Source organism: Megachile rotundata, chromosome 2, assembly GCF_050947335.1.
Source record: "Megachile rotundata isolate GNS110a chromosome 2, iyMegRotu1, whole genome shotgun sequence".
Lineage (NCBI taxonomy): Eukaryota > Metazoa > Arthropoda > Insecta > Hymenoptera > Megachilidae > Megachile > Megachile rotundata.
The window spans coordinates 14,875,767-14,890,941 of record NC_134984.1 but is presented as its reverse complement, the minus strand read 5'-3'; the positions used below and the strand labels follow the sequence as shown (position 1 = coordinate 14,890,941).

The 15,175-nt window shown below is 42.0% G+C and overlaps 1 protein-coding gene and 1 long non-coding RNA gene across 3 annotated transcripts; one reads left to right on the top strand and one right to left on the bottom strand.

Annotated features, from left to right (window-relative positions):
- Nucleotides 1-80: 80 nt before the first annotated feature.
- LOC100882326 (regulator of microtubule dynamics protein 1) lies at nt 81-2,397 on the bottom strand. 2 transcript variants are annotated; one of them, XM_003701014.3, is made up of 6 exons: nt 2,032-2,397; nt 1,703-1,894; nt 1,278-1,466; nt 801-1,015; nt 508-746; nt 81-428 (listed from the first exon to the last, which is right to left on the bottom strand). In XM_003701014.3, the coding sequence occupies exons 2-6, from the start codon at nt 1,888-1,890 to the stop codon at nt 165-167; spliced, it is 1,095 nt and encodes a 364-aa protein (XP_003701062.1). In that variant the 5' UTR covers nt 1,891-1,894; nt 2,032-2,397; the 3' UTR covers nt 81-164. The 2 variants fall into 2 exon arrangements, with proteins under 2 accessions (XP_003701062.1, XP_012135463.1); XM_012280073.2 differs by lacking the exon at nt 2,032-2,397 and adding an exon at nt 1,990-2,009.
- Nucleotides 2,398-6,060: 3,663 nt separating this feature from the next.
- On the top strand, nt 6,061-7,152 carry LOC143266096 (uncharacterized). The gene is made up of 2 exons (XR_013041202.1): nt 6,061-6,564; nt 7,019-7,152. It is a non-coding gene; the product is annotated as an uncharacterized LOC143266096 (long non-coding RNA).
- Nucleotides 7,153-15,175: the final 8,023 nt, after the last annotated feature.

Sequence of the window (15,175 nt, the reverse complement as noted above, 5' to 3'; positions counted from 1 at the left end):
GTGTTTCATATAATCATTTGTTACAAGCTATTTAATGTTACTGTTTAGTGTAGGCTATATTTTTTTTCTTAACTTCTCCCTCTGTGTACGTGTGTACGTGCGAGGAAGAGAGAAACAATAGCACGACTATCAATTGCGGTTGGGATATACAAATACATCTGTCGCTATGAACTATATCCAAAATATTTGTTGAAAAGTTTACTCGCTTCAGAATGTATTTTTTCATCCTCAGCCGTTAGTGATGGTTGTTCTACGATTTTTTTTAAATAATCAATTGCATACGAGTACTGCTTTAAAGCAATATAGCATTTGCTAATATATAATGGAATTTGTGGGGTTTTGTTTCCAAGCTTCTCTGCTGATTCAAAACAATCAAGTGCTTCCTTGTACGAAGCATTTAGACTTTCAGAAAATAATGTTGCTGCTACCTGTAAAAAATTAAAAAATTATTAAAAGCTTTGAAATAAACGATACATATTATTTCATATTCAAAGTTAGAAAATAAACCTTTTTTTCAATCCAACTTAAACTGGCTATTTCATATTTAAATCTTCCTAAAAGGTAATGCAATGTTGAATCATTTGGCCGCATTTCTAAGGCCATTTCTACATAATTTTTAAATCGAACACCATTTTTTATTTTTTCTGCTATTGACAAGTAATCACCATTTAATCCTATAAGTATAGCATACCATTTAAATAAATCAGGATTTTGAACTTCAATAACTCTCTCACAGTGTTTAATTCCTGCAATAATAAATCTTTATTGACTTATACAGTAAAATGGTAATTTATATTTACCTTCAAGGATCACTGTTCTTTTAATTTCTGTATCATGCACTATCTCTGCATGATCATAGCAAGCTCTTGCGAATCTCCATACTACTTCTACATTATCTCCATGGGATTTAACCAATGTCTGTAGTTTATTGTATAGACTGATATCAAACTGTTCATTCACATCTTCATCGATCTCCTTCAGAATTACATCCAACTGGTTCAGTTCGTCTGAGGTCCTGTATTACTGAACATATAATCTCTTCCTTCTACATTTTAAAATAGATTTTACTTGCCAAAACGATCAAATTCTAATTTTCCAAATTAGTATAAGTAATCATGCTTAAATCATGAATGAAACATTACAATTGGAATATTCTTAAGATGTTTCTTCAGGAAGTGGATTCACATTTTTACTAGAATAAAGTATAGTTTCTCGTACGCGTTATTTATATAACTTTAACTAATTTATGTTATGTACATATATATTATTGAACTAACCTCAGATCATTTTCACCGACAACACTTTCACTATCAGAGCAATCATAGAACTCGTCATCACCAATATCAGTATCCGCCGTGGAAAAGGCATCAATATCTGTATCATTATCCGTAACCGTATATGTGCTATCATTTGAAGTGAATTTTCTTACAACTTTTCGTTTCTTCTTCTGTTGACTTTGTTGCAACCTTAAATATGAACAAGTAATTACTAATTTTATGGAACAGTGTATACAACGCCTATGTTAACCCTTCTCAGACAATGTCAATATGGCATATAGACTCCTGAATACCTGCTACTCTTTTTTACAAGTTTTTACATTGTATATTATTACTTATTGTGTCCTTTGACATTCAACCCTACTTTTGTTGTCATAACTGAAGGGCTAATTCAAATAGTATTTGTAACTTATTTATAAATATACCTTAATGCTTCTAGTTCTTTTTGCAATTCAATAATCTTTTTATTAGCTGCATCTAAATTAGAAACCGTTGTAGTATGCTGCTGGTTTTCCAGAATTTTATGATAAATAAAAATACCTGCTGCACTTATAACACCAACGGTTACACCGATGGCAGCAGCAATTAAATTACTATTTTGTAAATGATTCATTATGCTGTAAATGTAAAATACGTTAATGAATATCAAATGATATATTCATTAAATAAGCACATACAAAATTATATTAAAATTTATAACATATGTATTTACACTAAGATTTTACAATTACTGTAAGTATGTTTATCGAAATACCGTTATTTCTTGTGTTTTTTCATATGAAGGATTCCAAATCATATGAATCTCTCGCGTTTATTATAGAGCAAAGTCATATCATTTTTATATGCAGCATAACTAATTCATAAATTCCAGAAAAACAACATGACTTTTATAATTCATGAATATACAATGTACTTTTTTCGATGAAATACATTAAACATTCATTACACAAATCACATCATGCACATACACCGGCAAGTAGAATATTATCCGGCATACGGATACAGTTTCTCTTATTAAAAGTATATTTTATTTTTATTGTTTAACCACATCTGTCAATTATATAACACTATTTTTAAAGTTCAAAGTACAGAATCACTTAAAAATAAAACCACAAAAAACATTTACTTCGAATATGCATAAATATGTAGTTGCAGTTTATATTACAGGCGCATTAGAATTCGTTCAACTGAGTGGGAAACAGTGTTGGGTAGTCACAGTGCATGCGCAGTAAGCTATCCGTAGAAGTCCTCAGTAGCGTATACACTTTGATGAAATATAAGGTATCATTAGGCCCTAGTGAGGAAATAAAAAACAAAATCTGAAGAAAATTGCAGGAAAAAGAATAAAAGGGTTAAATAATACAACAGATTATATATAATAAAAGTAATATTAAATTTATTTATGATTATTATTATTTTTTACGTTCGCAGCCGATTTGTTATATAAATAACAATATTTGTGACAAGAGCAAAGGAAAAAGATACCGCTCGATTTTTATCAGATCTATGCATGTTAACAAAATAAAATCCATGTATTTCTTTGTTATTGTTACTCTGATATTATAATTTTCACACGTATAAAATATAGTTATTCAAAGAGGTCCTTCCAAGTCGTTTTTCTTAAATAATAAATTCATTTAGTGTTTTCACAGTTGCATTTCCAAAATAGTAAATTCATTTAGTCTTTCAAAAGTTATTGTGTTTTCTGGTATTTTAAATTAAATAATGTCCCATATTCCATCAGTCAGGTTATTTATTATTATCAATATTATTACGGATATTACTACTTTTATTACCATTATCCTTATTATCCTTATTATTATCAATATTATTACGCATATTACGACTACTATAATCGCTGCAACTGTAATTATCCTTACTACTCCTATTATTATCAATATTACTACCCATATTATTACATTTATCACCATTATCCTTATTATTCTTATTATTATCAATATTTGTACGCATATTACTACCTTTATCGTCATTATCCTTATTGTTCTCATTATTATCAATATTATTACGCATATTACGACTATTATCATCGCTGGAACTGTAATTATCCCTACTACTCTTATTATTATCAATATTACTACCCATATTATTACATTTATCACCATTATCCTTATTATTCTTATTATTATCAATATTTGTACGCATATTACTACCTTTATCGTCATTATCCTTATTGTTCTCATTATTATCAATATTATTACGCATATTACGACTATTATCATCGCTGGAACTGTAATTATCCCTACTACTCTTATTACTATCAATATTATTACGGATATTACTACTTTTATTACCATTATCCTTATTATCCTTATTATTATCAATATTATTACGCATATTACGACTACTATAATCGCTGCAACTGTAATTATCCTTACTACTCCTATTATTATCAATATTACTACGCATATTACTACTTTTATTATCAATATCTTTATTATTCTCATTATTATCAATATTATTACGCATATTACTACTTTTATTATCATAATGCTTATTATTCTTATTGTTATCAATATTATTAAGTATATTATGACTATTATCATCGCTGGAACTGTAATTATCCTTACTACTCATATTATTATCAATATTATTACGCATATTACTACTTTTATTATCAATATCCTTATTATTCTCATTATTATCAATATTATTACGCATATTACTACTTTTATCGTCATTATCCTTACTACTCATATTATTATCAATATTATTACGCATATTACGACTATTATCATCGCTGGAACTGTAATTATCCTTACTACTCATATCATTATCAATATTATTACGCATATTACTACTTTTATCGTCATTATCCTTACTGCTCATATTATTATCAATATTATTACGCATATTACGACTAATATCATCGCTGGAACTGTAATTATCCTCACTACTCATATCATTATCAATATTATTACGCATATTACTACTTTTATCGTCATTATCCTTACTACTCATATTATTATCAATATTATTACGCATATTACGACTATTATCATAGCTGGAACTGTAATTATCCTTACTACTCATATCATTATCAATATTATTACGCATATTACTACTTTTATTATCATTATTCTTACTATTCTTATTATTATCAACATTATTACGCATATTACTACTTTTATCATCATTATCCTTATTATTCTTATCATTATCCATATTATTACGCATATTACGACCACTATCATCGCAGGAATTGTAATTATCCTTACTACTCCTATTATTATCAATATTATTACGCATATTACTACTTTTATTACCATTATTCTTACTATTCTTATTATTATCAATATTATTACGCATATTACTGCTTTTATCATCATTATCCTTATTATTCTTATCATTATCCATATTATTACGCATATTACGACTACTATCGTCGCTGGAACTGCAATTATCCTTACTACTCCTATTTTTATCAATATTATTACGCATATTACTACTTTTATTATCATTATTCTTACTATTCTTATTATTATCAATATTATTACGCATATTACTGCTTTTATCGTCATTATCCTTATTGTTCGTATTATTATCAATATTATTACGCATATTACGACTATTATCATCGCTGGAACTGTAATTATCCTTACTACTCATATTATTATCAATATTATTACGCATATTACTACTTTTATCATCATTATCCTTATTATTCTTATTATTATCAATATTATTACGCATATTACGACTACTATCGTCGCTGGAACTGCAATTATCCTTACTACTCCTATTTTTATCAATATTATTACGCATATTACTACTTTTATCATCATTATCCTTATTGTTCGTATTATTATCAATATTATTACGCATATTACGACTATTATCATCGCTGGAACTGTAATTATCCTTACTACTCATATTATTATCAATATTATTACGCATATTACTACTTTTATTATCAATATCCTTATTATTCTTATTGTTATCAATATTATTACCCATATTACGACTATTATCATCGCTGGAACTGTAATTATCCTTACTACTCATATCATTATCAATATTATTACGCATATTACTACTTTTATTATCATTATTCTTACTATTCTTATTATTATCAACATTATTACGCATATTACTACTTTTATCATCATTATCCTTATTATTCTTATCATTATCCATATTATTACGCATATTACGACTACTATCATCGCAGGAACTGTAATTATCCTTACTACTCCTATTATTATCAATATTATTACGCATATTACTACTTTTATTATCATTATTCTTACTATTCTTATTATTATCAATATTATTACGCATATTACTGCTTTTATCGTCATTATCCTTATTGTTCTTATTATTATCAATATTATTACGCATATTACGACTATTATCATCGCTGGAACTGTAATTATCCTTACTACTCATATTATTATCAATATTATTACGCATATTACTACTTTTATCATCATTATCCTTATTATTCTTATTATTATCAATATTATTACGCATATTACGACTACTATCGTCGCTGAAACTGTAATTATCCTTACTACTCCTATTTTTATCAATGTTATTACTCAATGCTATTATCAATGTTAGGTCATATTAGGTTAGGTCAGGGCCCAAGGTTAGGTCAGATTAGGTTAGGTCAGGGCCCAAGGTTAGGTCAGATTAGGTTAGGTCAGGGCCCAAGGTTAGGTCAGATTAGGTTAGGTCAGGGCCCAAGGTTAGGTCAGATTAGGTTAGGTCAGGGTGGGTTAGGTAGGTTAGGTACCCAGACCTTTTTTTTTTTTTTTTTTTTTTGTTTAAGGAAGACAGAAATCCAGTAACGGACACCTGGGAAGATAGCCCAGGTAGTGTGAGACTCCCGCTTCCGGCGCCCCTAGAAGAGGGACGGTTTCCACGGCCTACTCACTAAAACTGTCTCCCGCCCCCGCACGCAGGGGTTGGCGGCAACCCGCCAGGCTTCCTTACCAGATGAGGCATAGTGTACCTGGACTAGGCCATCGCTCGCTGTTGTGAAAGAGAACTCTCCCCCCCCCCCCCCCCCCCCCCCCGCGCGTATGTGTTCCATGTGTGAGGAATGGATGCCCTCAACCAAAGAGATTTGGCCCGAGAGGCACGTCAAGAACTAGGGGAGACTCCCGTGCGTACAGCACCGATCTCCAGCTGAACTTGTAACGTCGACCCGGCGCCTCCTCTCGGTGGGCGAGAACATACGGCAAGAAACCGCGACCTCTCCCCACCATTTCGCACCTAAGTGTCGCTGTCGACTTGGTATTTAGAAGTAAGTACGTAAGATAAGGTAAGTCTAACTCTGTTCAGTGAACTATATCCCGCTATTTCGCCCCCCCCCCCGCCCCCGCCCCCCCGCCCCCGCCCCCGCCCCCGCAAACGCTATTCTGATTGTTATTGTTGCCTATACCCTATACTTCTAGTTGTCTTATTCGTTCCTTCTAGTGTAATTTTCGCCCTGTTCACTTAAGCTATGTTCTCGCTTCCGCCCCCCGCCCCCCGCCCCTCCGCCCCCGCTCCGCTCGATCCTGACTATTTTCTTATCTCTTTATTATGATTCCCGATTATCCTATATTCCTTCCTATGTTTATTATTCCTTGCTTCCTTATTTGTTTGGTTGCTTCCTCATCCTCCGCCCCTCCCCCCCCTATTTACTGTTTATTCCTTCCCTGCTCCGTTCCCTATGTTTCTGCTTGCGCGGCTTTTAATATTCTAGTGTTTATAGTACTTTATTGCTTCCGCAGGTACGCGGACGCGCACCGATTTCGAAGCCTGACCGCTTATGTATGTATATGTATAGCCTCAATGAGATAATATGTTATAATATTATATGAATAAGTAATAAGTAAATAAGTAATAATAAATAAATAAATAATAATACCTATCTAGTGGTTAGCTGTTAAGCGCGGAGATCTTATTTCTTCACTCTCTTCTGCGCATCCCCTATACCCTACTCTTATCTCACCCTACTTCCACCTTCCCTCTACTTGCTGCATTCAATTTCGCATGTGCTCCCCGCCCCCGCCACTACCCCAATCCCCTTTACCGCGTTTCCTACTTCGTCCCAGTCCTCTTTCACAACGCTGTCTGAGCCCATTGCTCTCGGTATTTCGTTTCCTTTCTCTCTTCGAGCACTTTTCCTCAGTTCCCGTTTCGCCCCCTAATGGTACTGTGACCAGGCTGACGATCGGGTTCTTTGTTCCAGTGCTCTCCGATTAAAAGGTCCGTCCGAGCTTTTCGAGTCATTTTGGGTAGCGTCGCCCGCCGTTGTTTCTGCCTTCATTTGTTGCCCCTGCAAGAGGGCAACCGAAGGTTGCCAGTAACGTTCCGTTTCCTTCCGGGTCGGAACTTTGACCGCTCGCTACCGAGAATTTCCCATGCTCGTAGATCCATCGAGGCATCGGTTTTGACACCTACTCCCCTCAGGTTTGTTTCCTTCGCTTTCTCTGATCGTTTCCGCTCGGTTCTATACTGCCCCTGTAGCTATGCAACCACCTGGGCATTTTAGCACCTCGCCTCATCGATTTTGATCGCACGGTCGTTATTCTCCCTCTCGGTTCGTTTCTCCCAGCGTTGCCCGCCATTTTGTCGCTGCTTCCACTTGTTGCCCCTGCGAGAGAGGCAACCGGAAGTTGCCAGCAACGCTCCGTGTCCTTTCGGATCGGAACTTGAGCCGCTTCGCTGTTCGTAACTCACTTCGAGCTCAATTCTCTGTTTTGTTTCTCCTCGCTCTCTCCTGCCGATTCTACTCGGTTTCCGAAATGTCCCCTAATGGTGCTGTGACCAGGTGAACACCCGAATTCCTCGTATCGTCGACATTTGATCGCTCGGAAGTTATTCTCCCTCTCGGTTCGTTTCTCCCAGCGTTGCCCGCCATTTTGTCGCTGCTTCCACTTGTTGCCCCTGCGAGAGAGGCAACCGGAAGTTGCCAGCAACGTCCCGTGTCCTTTCGGATCGGAACTTGAGCCGCTTCGCTGTTCGTAACTCCCTTCGAGCTCGAATTTTCTGTTTTGTTTCTCCTCGCTCTCTCCTGCCGATTCTACTCGGTTTCCGAAATGTCCCCTAATGGTACTGTGACCAGGTGAACACCCGAATTCCTCGTATCGTCGACATTTGATCGCTCGGAAGTTATTCTCCCTCTCGGTTCGTTTCTCCCAGCGTTGCCCGCCATTTTGTCGCTGCTTCCACTTGTTGCCCCTGCGAGAGAGGCAACCGGAAGTTGCCAGCAACGTCCCGTGTCCTTTCGGATCGGAACTTGAGCCGCTTCGCTGTTCGTAACTCCCTTCGAGCTCGAATTTTCTGTTTTGTTTCTCCTCGCTCTCTCCTGCCGATTCTACTCGGTTTCCGAAATGTCCCCTAATGGTACTGTGACCAGGTGAACACCCGAATTCCTCGTATCGTCGACGTTCGATCGCTCGGAAGTTATTCTCCCTCTCGGTTCGTTTCCCCCAGCGTTGCCCGCCATTTTGTCGCTGCTTCCACTTGTTGCCCCTGCGAGAGAGGCAACCGGTAGTTGCCAGCAACGCTCCGTGTCCTTTCGGATCGGAACTTGAGCCGCTTCGCTGTTCGTAACTCCCTTCGAGCTCGAATTTTCTGTTTTGTTTCTCCTCGCTCTCTCCTGCCGATTCTACTCGGTTTCCGAAATGTCCCCTAATGGTACTGTGACCAGGTGAACACCCGAATTCCTCGTATCGTCGACGTTCGATCGCTCGGAAGTTATTCTCCCTCTCGGTTCGTTTCCCCCAGCGTTGCCCGCCATTTTGTCGCTGCTTCCACTTGTTGCCCCTGCGAGAGAGGCAACCGGTAGTTGCCAGCAACGCTCCGTGTCCTTTCGGATCGGAACTTGAGCCGCTTCGCTGTTCGTAACTCCCTTCGAGCTCGAATTTTCTGTTTTGTTTCTCCTCGCTCTCTCCTGCCGATTCTACTCGGTTTCCGAAATGTCCCCTAATGGTACTGTGACCAGGTGAACACCCGAATTCCTCGTATCGTCGACGTTCGATCGCTCGGAAGTTATTCTCCCTCTCGGTTCGTTTCCCCCAGCGTTGCCCGCCATTTTGTCGCTGCTTCCACTTGTTGCCCCTGCGAGAGAGGCAACCGGTAGTTGCCAGCAACGCTCCGTGTCCTTTCGGATCGGAACTTGAGCCGCTTCGCTGTTCGTAACTCCCTTCGAGCTCGAATTTTCTGTTTTGTTTCTCCTCGCTCTCTCCTGCCGATTCTACTCGGTTTCCGAAATGTCCCCTAATGGTACTGTGACCAGGTGAACACCCGAATTCCTCGTATCGTCGACGTTCGATCGCTCGGAAGTTATTCTCCCTCTCGGTTCGTTTCCCCCAGCGTTGCCCGCCATTTTGTCGCTGCTTCCACTTGTTGCCCCTGCGAGAGAGGCAACCGGTAGTTGCCAGCAACGCTCCGTGTCCTTTCGGATCGGAACTTGAGCCGCTTCGCTGTTCGTAACTCCCTTCGAGCTCGAATTTTCTGTTTTGTTTCTCCTCGCTCTCTCCTGCCGATTCTACTCGGTTTCCGAAATGTCCCCTAATGGTACTGTGACCAGGTGAACACCCGAATTCCTCGTATCGTCGACATTTGATCGCTCGGAAGTTATTCTCCCTCTCGGTTCGTTTCTCCCAGCGTTGCCCGCCATTTTGTTGCTGCTTCCACTTGTTGCCCCTGCGAGAGAGGCAACCGGAAGTTGCCAGCAACGTCCCGTGTCCTTTCGGATCGGAACTTGAGCCGCTTCGCTGTTCGTAACTTCCTTCGAGCTCGAATTTTCTGTTTTGTTTCTCCTCGCTCTCTCCTGCCGATTCTACTCGGTTTCCGAAATGTCCCCTAATGGTACTGTGACCAGGTGAACACCCGAATTCCTCGTATCGTCGTCGTTCGATCGCTCGGAAGTTATTCTCCCTCTCGGTTCGTTTCCCCCAGCGTTGCCCGCCATTTTGTCGCTGCTTCCACTTGTTGCCCCTGCGAGAGAGGCAACCGGAAGTTGCCAGCAACGCTCCGTGTCCTTTCGGATCGGAACTTGAGCCGCTTCGCTGTTCGTAACTCCCTTCGAGCTCGAATTTTCTGTTTTGTTTCTCCTCGCTCTCTCCTGCCGATTCTACTCGGTTTCCGAAATGTCCCCTAATGTACTGTGACCAGGTGAACACCCGAATTCCTCGTATCGTCGACGTTCGATCGCTCGGAAGTTATTCTCCCTCTCGGTTCGTTTCTCCCAGCGTTGCCCGCCATTTTGTCGCTGCTTCCACTTGTTGCCCCTGCGAGAGAGGCAACCGGAAGTTGCCAGCAACGCTCCGTGTCCTTTCGGATCGGAACTTGAGCCGCTTCGCTGTTCGTAACTCACTTCGAGCTCGAATTTTCTGTTTTGTTTCTCCTCGCTCTCTCCTGCCGATTCTACTCGGTTTCCGAAATGTCCCCTAATGGTGCTGTGACCAGGTGAACACCCGAATTCCTCGTATCGTCGACATTTGATCGCTCGGAAGTTATTCTCCCTCTCGGTTCGTTTCTCCCAGCGTTGCCCGCCATTTTGTCGCTGCTTCCATTTGTTGCCCCTGCGAGAGAGGCAACCGGAAGTTGCCAGCAACGCTCCGTATCCTTTCGGATCGGAACTTGAGCCGCTTTGCTGTTCGCAACTCCCTTCGAGCTCGAATTTTCTGTTTGTTTCTTCTCACTCTCTCCTGCCGTTTGTCGCTTCTCAAGGCTTCAAATGCTATTGTTGTGTCCCAGCTTGCGTCTGCGCCCCTTGTTGGTCACTCCCAATGGTTGCTAAACTCCTCCCCTCTCAGCTTATTCCTCAGAGCTGCCTGTCATCTGTGTCCTGCTGTAGCAGTCTCCTAAGTCACGTGTCCTCCTTACTTTGAATGCTGCAGTTGCCGTGAATTGTAGGATCCTGTGTTCCCCGTCAGGCTAAAGGCTAAAATGCTGTAAAGCTGGGGGTTGAAAGCTGAAGACTGGAACTAAAACGTAGGTACCCAGACCTAACCTAATGCAACCTAACCCTAGGGTCCGACCTAACCTTTTCCAACCTAACCGGTTAGGTTGGATTAGGTTAGGTCTGGGCCGGGAGATCCCAGGGCTGTCGTGGCGAGCGCACGTGTTCGGGGGTCGCTCCGCGATAAATTACAATTTTTGGTGGGAAAAGTGGTTTAAGTGAGATAAATAATGTTGTGAAGTGAGGGGAGACTGTGGGGGAAGTGGGCGGTGAAATTTTGTGAAAATCGGAAGTGGAATAGTGAAGTTATAAATAAAAAACGAAATTTCGGTAATGGCGACCTCCACGCGACGCGAGGAAAAGCATGGGGTGCAAACCCATGAGTAATCGAAAGCGAGGAAACGAGTGTTCGGACCGACCGCGGAATAAAATAAAATAAATATGTGCGCGACTTAAATACGATTATTTATATATCGCGAGTGAAATAGTGCAATTTAAGGGTGAAAGTTGCCCTCGAAGAAGGACTTGCGTGAACACGTGGTCGTGCGACATGTAGAAGTTGCGATAGAAAGTCGTAGAAATTAGATTAATTAATTATAATGCAAATGTCATTAGGGATTTAGAGTGCGGGAAAGGGCGAATGAGGCATACTGAATGCATGCGGTGATTAGTTTTGGCTATTTTTGTATTTTCTTGATAGTAAATAAATAATGGCGTCGGTCAAGCATGCTTCGATATATCGTACGAACACGTGGGCATCTCCGCGCGAGGGAAAGCGCAGAGCGTAAAGGCCGGTTCGCAAACATCCAGCATGGCCGGGGAGGGGTCGCTACAGGCGCATGGAGAGCGGCCCTTAAGGACGAAGCCTAAAGGCGAAGCGAAGGCACGCGGCACCAAGTAAGATGGCGGAGGAAGGATTGCCGCAAGCGCTTGGAGAGCTGCCTTCAGGGACGAAGCCTATGGGCGAAGCGGAGGCACGCGGCAACAAGCAAGATGGCGGAGACATGGCGCGTTTTTCAAATGGTAAGCGGATTGGCTGAAGCAAGAAGACAGGGAGGAGGAAAAGAGGAAGAGGCGAGACGACACGGAACAAAGTGAAGGAAGGAAGAAATAAATTAATTAATTAATTGATTAATAAATGAAGTGAAGTGAATGAGATTAATAATAATAATAATAATAATAATAATAATAATATTAATTAGTTCATAATTAACAAATAAATTATTATAAATAGTGAAGTGATTAGTAGGTTAATAAATTAATAAATAATAAATAATAAATAATTAACAGATAGGCAACTAACTCGGTGTAGTGTTAGGAAAGTGTTGTGAGAGTGCAGTGAAGTGCTAGGAGTGTTGCGGGTACAGGGGAATATACGTGACCACGTGCGCGAGTGCAGAAGAACAGTGCAAAGCGGGAAAATGACGGAAAAGTGCTGGAAGAACTGTGGAAAACGCTCCAGCACTCTGGAAACTCCGAAGACACAACGATGGTGGAGAAAAGGGGCCGCACTGAGAATAACCAGAATATCCAGCATGGCGAGGGAAGGAACGCTGCGAACACTTGGAGAGCGGCCCTGAAGGGTGAAGCAAAAGGATGCAGCAACAAGCAAGACGGCGGAGGCACGGCGCGCTTTTCAAACGGCAAGAGGAGGGGAAGAAGTAAGAGGACAGCGAGAGGGAGAAGAGGTAACGGCAAGAGGAGGGAAAGAAGCAAGAGGACAGCGAGAAGGAGAAGAGGAAGAGCAGGAGCAGAAGAAGCGGCGAAACAAAAATAGAAACGACCGATCAAAAGACTCAAACCCGCAAGGGAGGAAACCGGTGTCAGCCTGGTCATAGCACCATTAGGGGGCACAAACGGTGACCGACTGAGCGGGGGAGAGGAGGGAGAGAGGTCAATTGAGCAAAGCACCCTTCTGATCAACTGTTGATTCAACTAGGGACCCAGTCGTCAGCCTGGTCATGGCACCATTAGGGGGCGACAATGGGGACCAAGTGGGATCGGCGGAAGAGAAGAAGGAGAAAACAAGACACGATCGATCGAACGACTCAAACCTGCAAAGGAGGAAACCGGTGTCAGCCTGGTCATAGCACCATTAGGGGGCACAAAACGGTGACCAACGGAGCGGGGGAGAGGAGGGAGAGAGATTAAACTGAGCAGAGGATCCTTCTGATCAACTGCTGATTCAATTAGGGACCCAGTCGTCAGCCTGGTCATAGCACCATTAGGGGGCGACAATGGGGACCGAGTGGGATCGGCGGGAGAGAAGAAGGAGAAAACAAGACATGGTCGATCGAACGACTCAAACTTGCAAAGGAGGAAACCGGTGTCAGCCTGGTCATAGCACCATTAGGGGGCACAAAACGGGGACCGACTGAGCGGGGGAGAGGAGGGAGAGAGGTCAAATTGAACCAAACACCCTTCCGATCAACTGCTGATCCAGCAAGGAACCCAGTCGTCAGCCTGGTCATGGCACCATTAGGGGGCGACAATGGGGACCGAGTGGGATCGGCGGGAGAGAAGAAGGAGAAAACATGAGACACGATCGATCGAACTACTCAAACTTGCAAAGGAGGAAACCGGTGTCAGCCTGGTCATAGCACCATTAGGGGGCACAAACGGTGACCGACTGAGCGGGGGAGAGGAGGGAGAGAGGTCAAATTGAACCAAACACCCTTCCGATCAACTGCTGATCCAACAAGGAACCCAGTCGTCAGCCTGGTCATAGCACCATTAGGGGGCGACAATGGGGACCGAGGGGATCGGCGGGAGAGAAGAAGGAGGAAACATAAGGAAATTTGGCTGGCGCCTAAACGGCGACAACAAATGAAAGCAGCAACAATGGCGGGCAGCGCTATGAGCGACCCGAAGGCTTGGCAGACTTTTTTGATCGGAAAGTACTGGAACGAGGAACTTGAACGTCAGCCTGGTCACAGCACCATTAGGGGACGGATTGAGAACCGAGGGAAAGTGCTGGAAGAGAGAAAAGAAATAAATACCGAGAGCAATGGGCTCATGTAGCGTTGTGGAGAAAGACTGGGGCGAAGTAGGAACAAAAGGGCTTATTACATATTTATCTATCTGCTGTTATTTACATACTTTATTACTTCATTAGGTCTAACAGCGACGGTATTAGTATTGATGACGCACACAGGGAATCGTATATGAACAAATAGGGGAGCAGGAAAGAAACAGCGCGGGGGGGGGGGGGGGGCGAAACAGAGGCAAGATTAGAAACAAATAGCGTTGATTAGGCATAGGGAAGGAAAGATTGTAAAGCGCGGAGATATCAACCTATTAATCGACGACCGAGGGGGCGGGGGCGGAAATACGGAAACGAAATATGAGCGACAGGCAACACGCAGGGGATAGGCAGTAGAAAATAGACTACAGATCGGCACTTAGGTGGGAAATGGTGGAGGAGGTCGCGGTTTTACCGTATGTTCGAGCCCACCGGGAGGCGGTGCCGAGGGGGCGTTACAAGGTCAGCTGGAGGTCAGCGCATTTTGCCCGGGAGCCTCCCCTAGATCTTGACGCAGCCCCTAGGGCCAAAACCCTTTGGTTGAGAGCATCCAGTCTCCACACATGGAACACACACGCGAGGGGGGAGGGAGGGGGGGGGGGGGTAGTCTTTCTTCCACAACTGCGAGCGATGGCCTAGACCAGGTACACTATGCCCCATCCGGTAAGGAAGCCTGGCGGGTTGCCGCCAACCCCCGCGTGGCGGGGGCGGGAGACAGTTTTAGTGAGTAGGCCGTGGAAACCGCCCCTCTTCTAGGGGCGCCGGAAGCGGGAGTCTCACACTATCTGGGCTATCTTCCCAGGTGTCCGTTACTGGATTTCTGTCTTCCTCAAACAAAAAAAAAAAAAAAAAAAGGTTAGGTCTGGGCCGAAGGTTAGGTCAGATCAGGTGTATAGTGTATAGTGTATAGTGTATAGTGTATAGTGTATAGTGTATAGTGTATAGTGTATA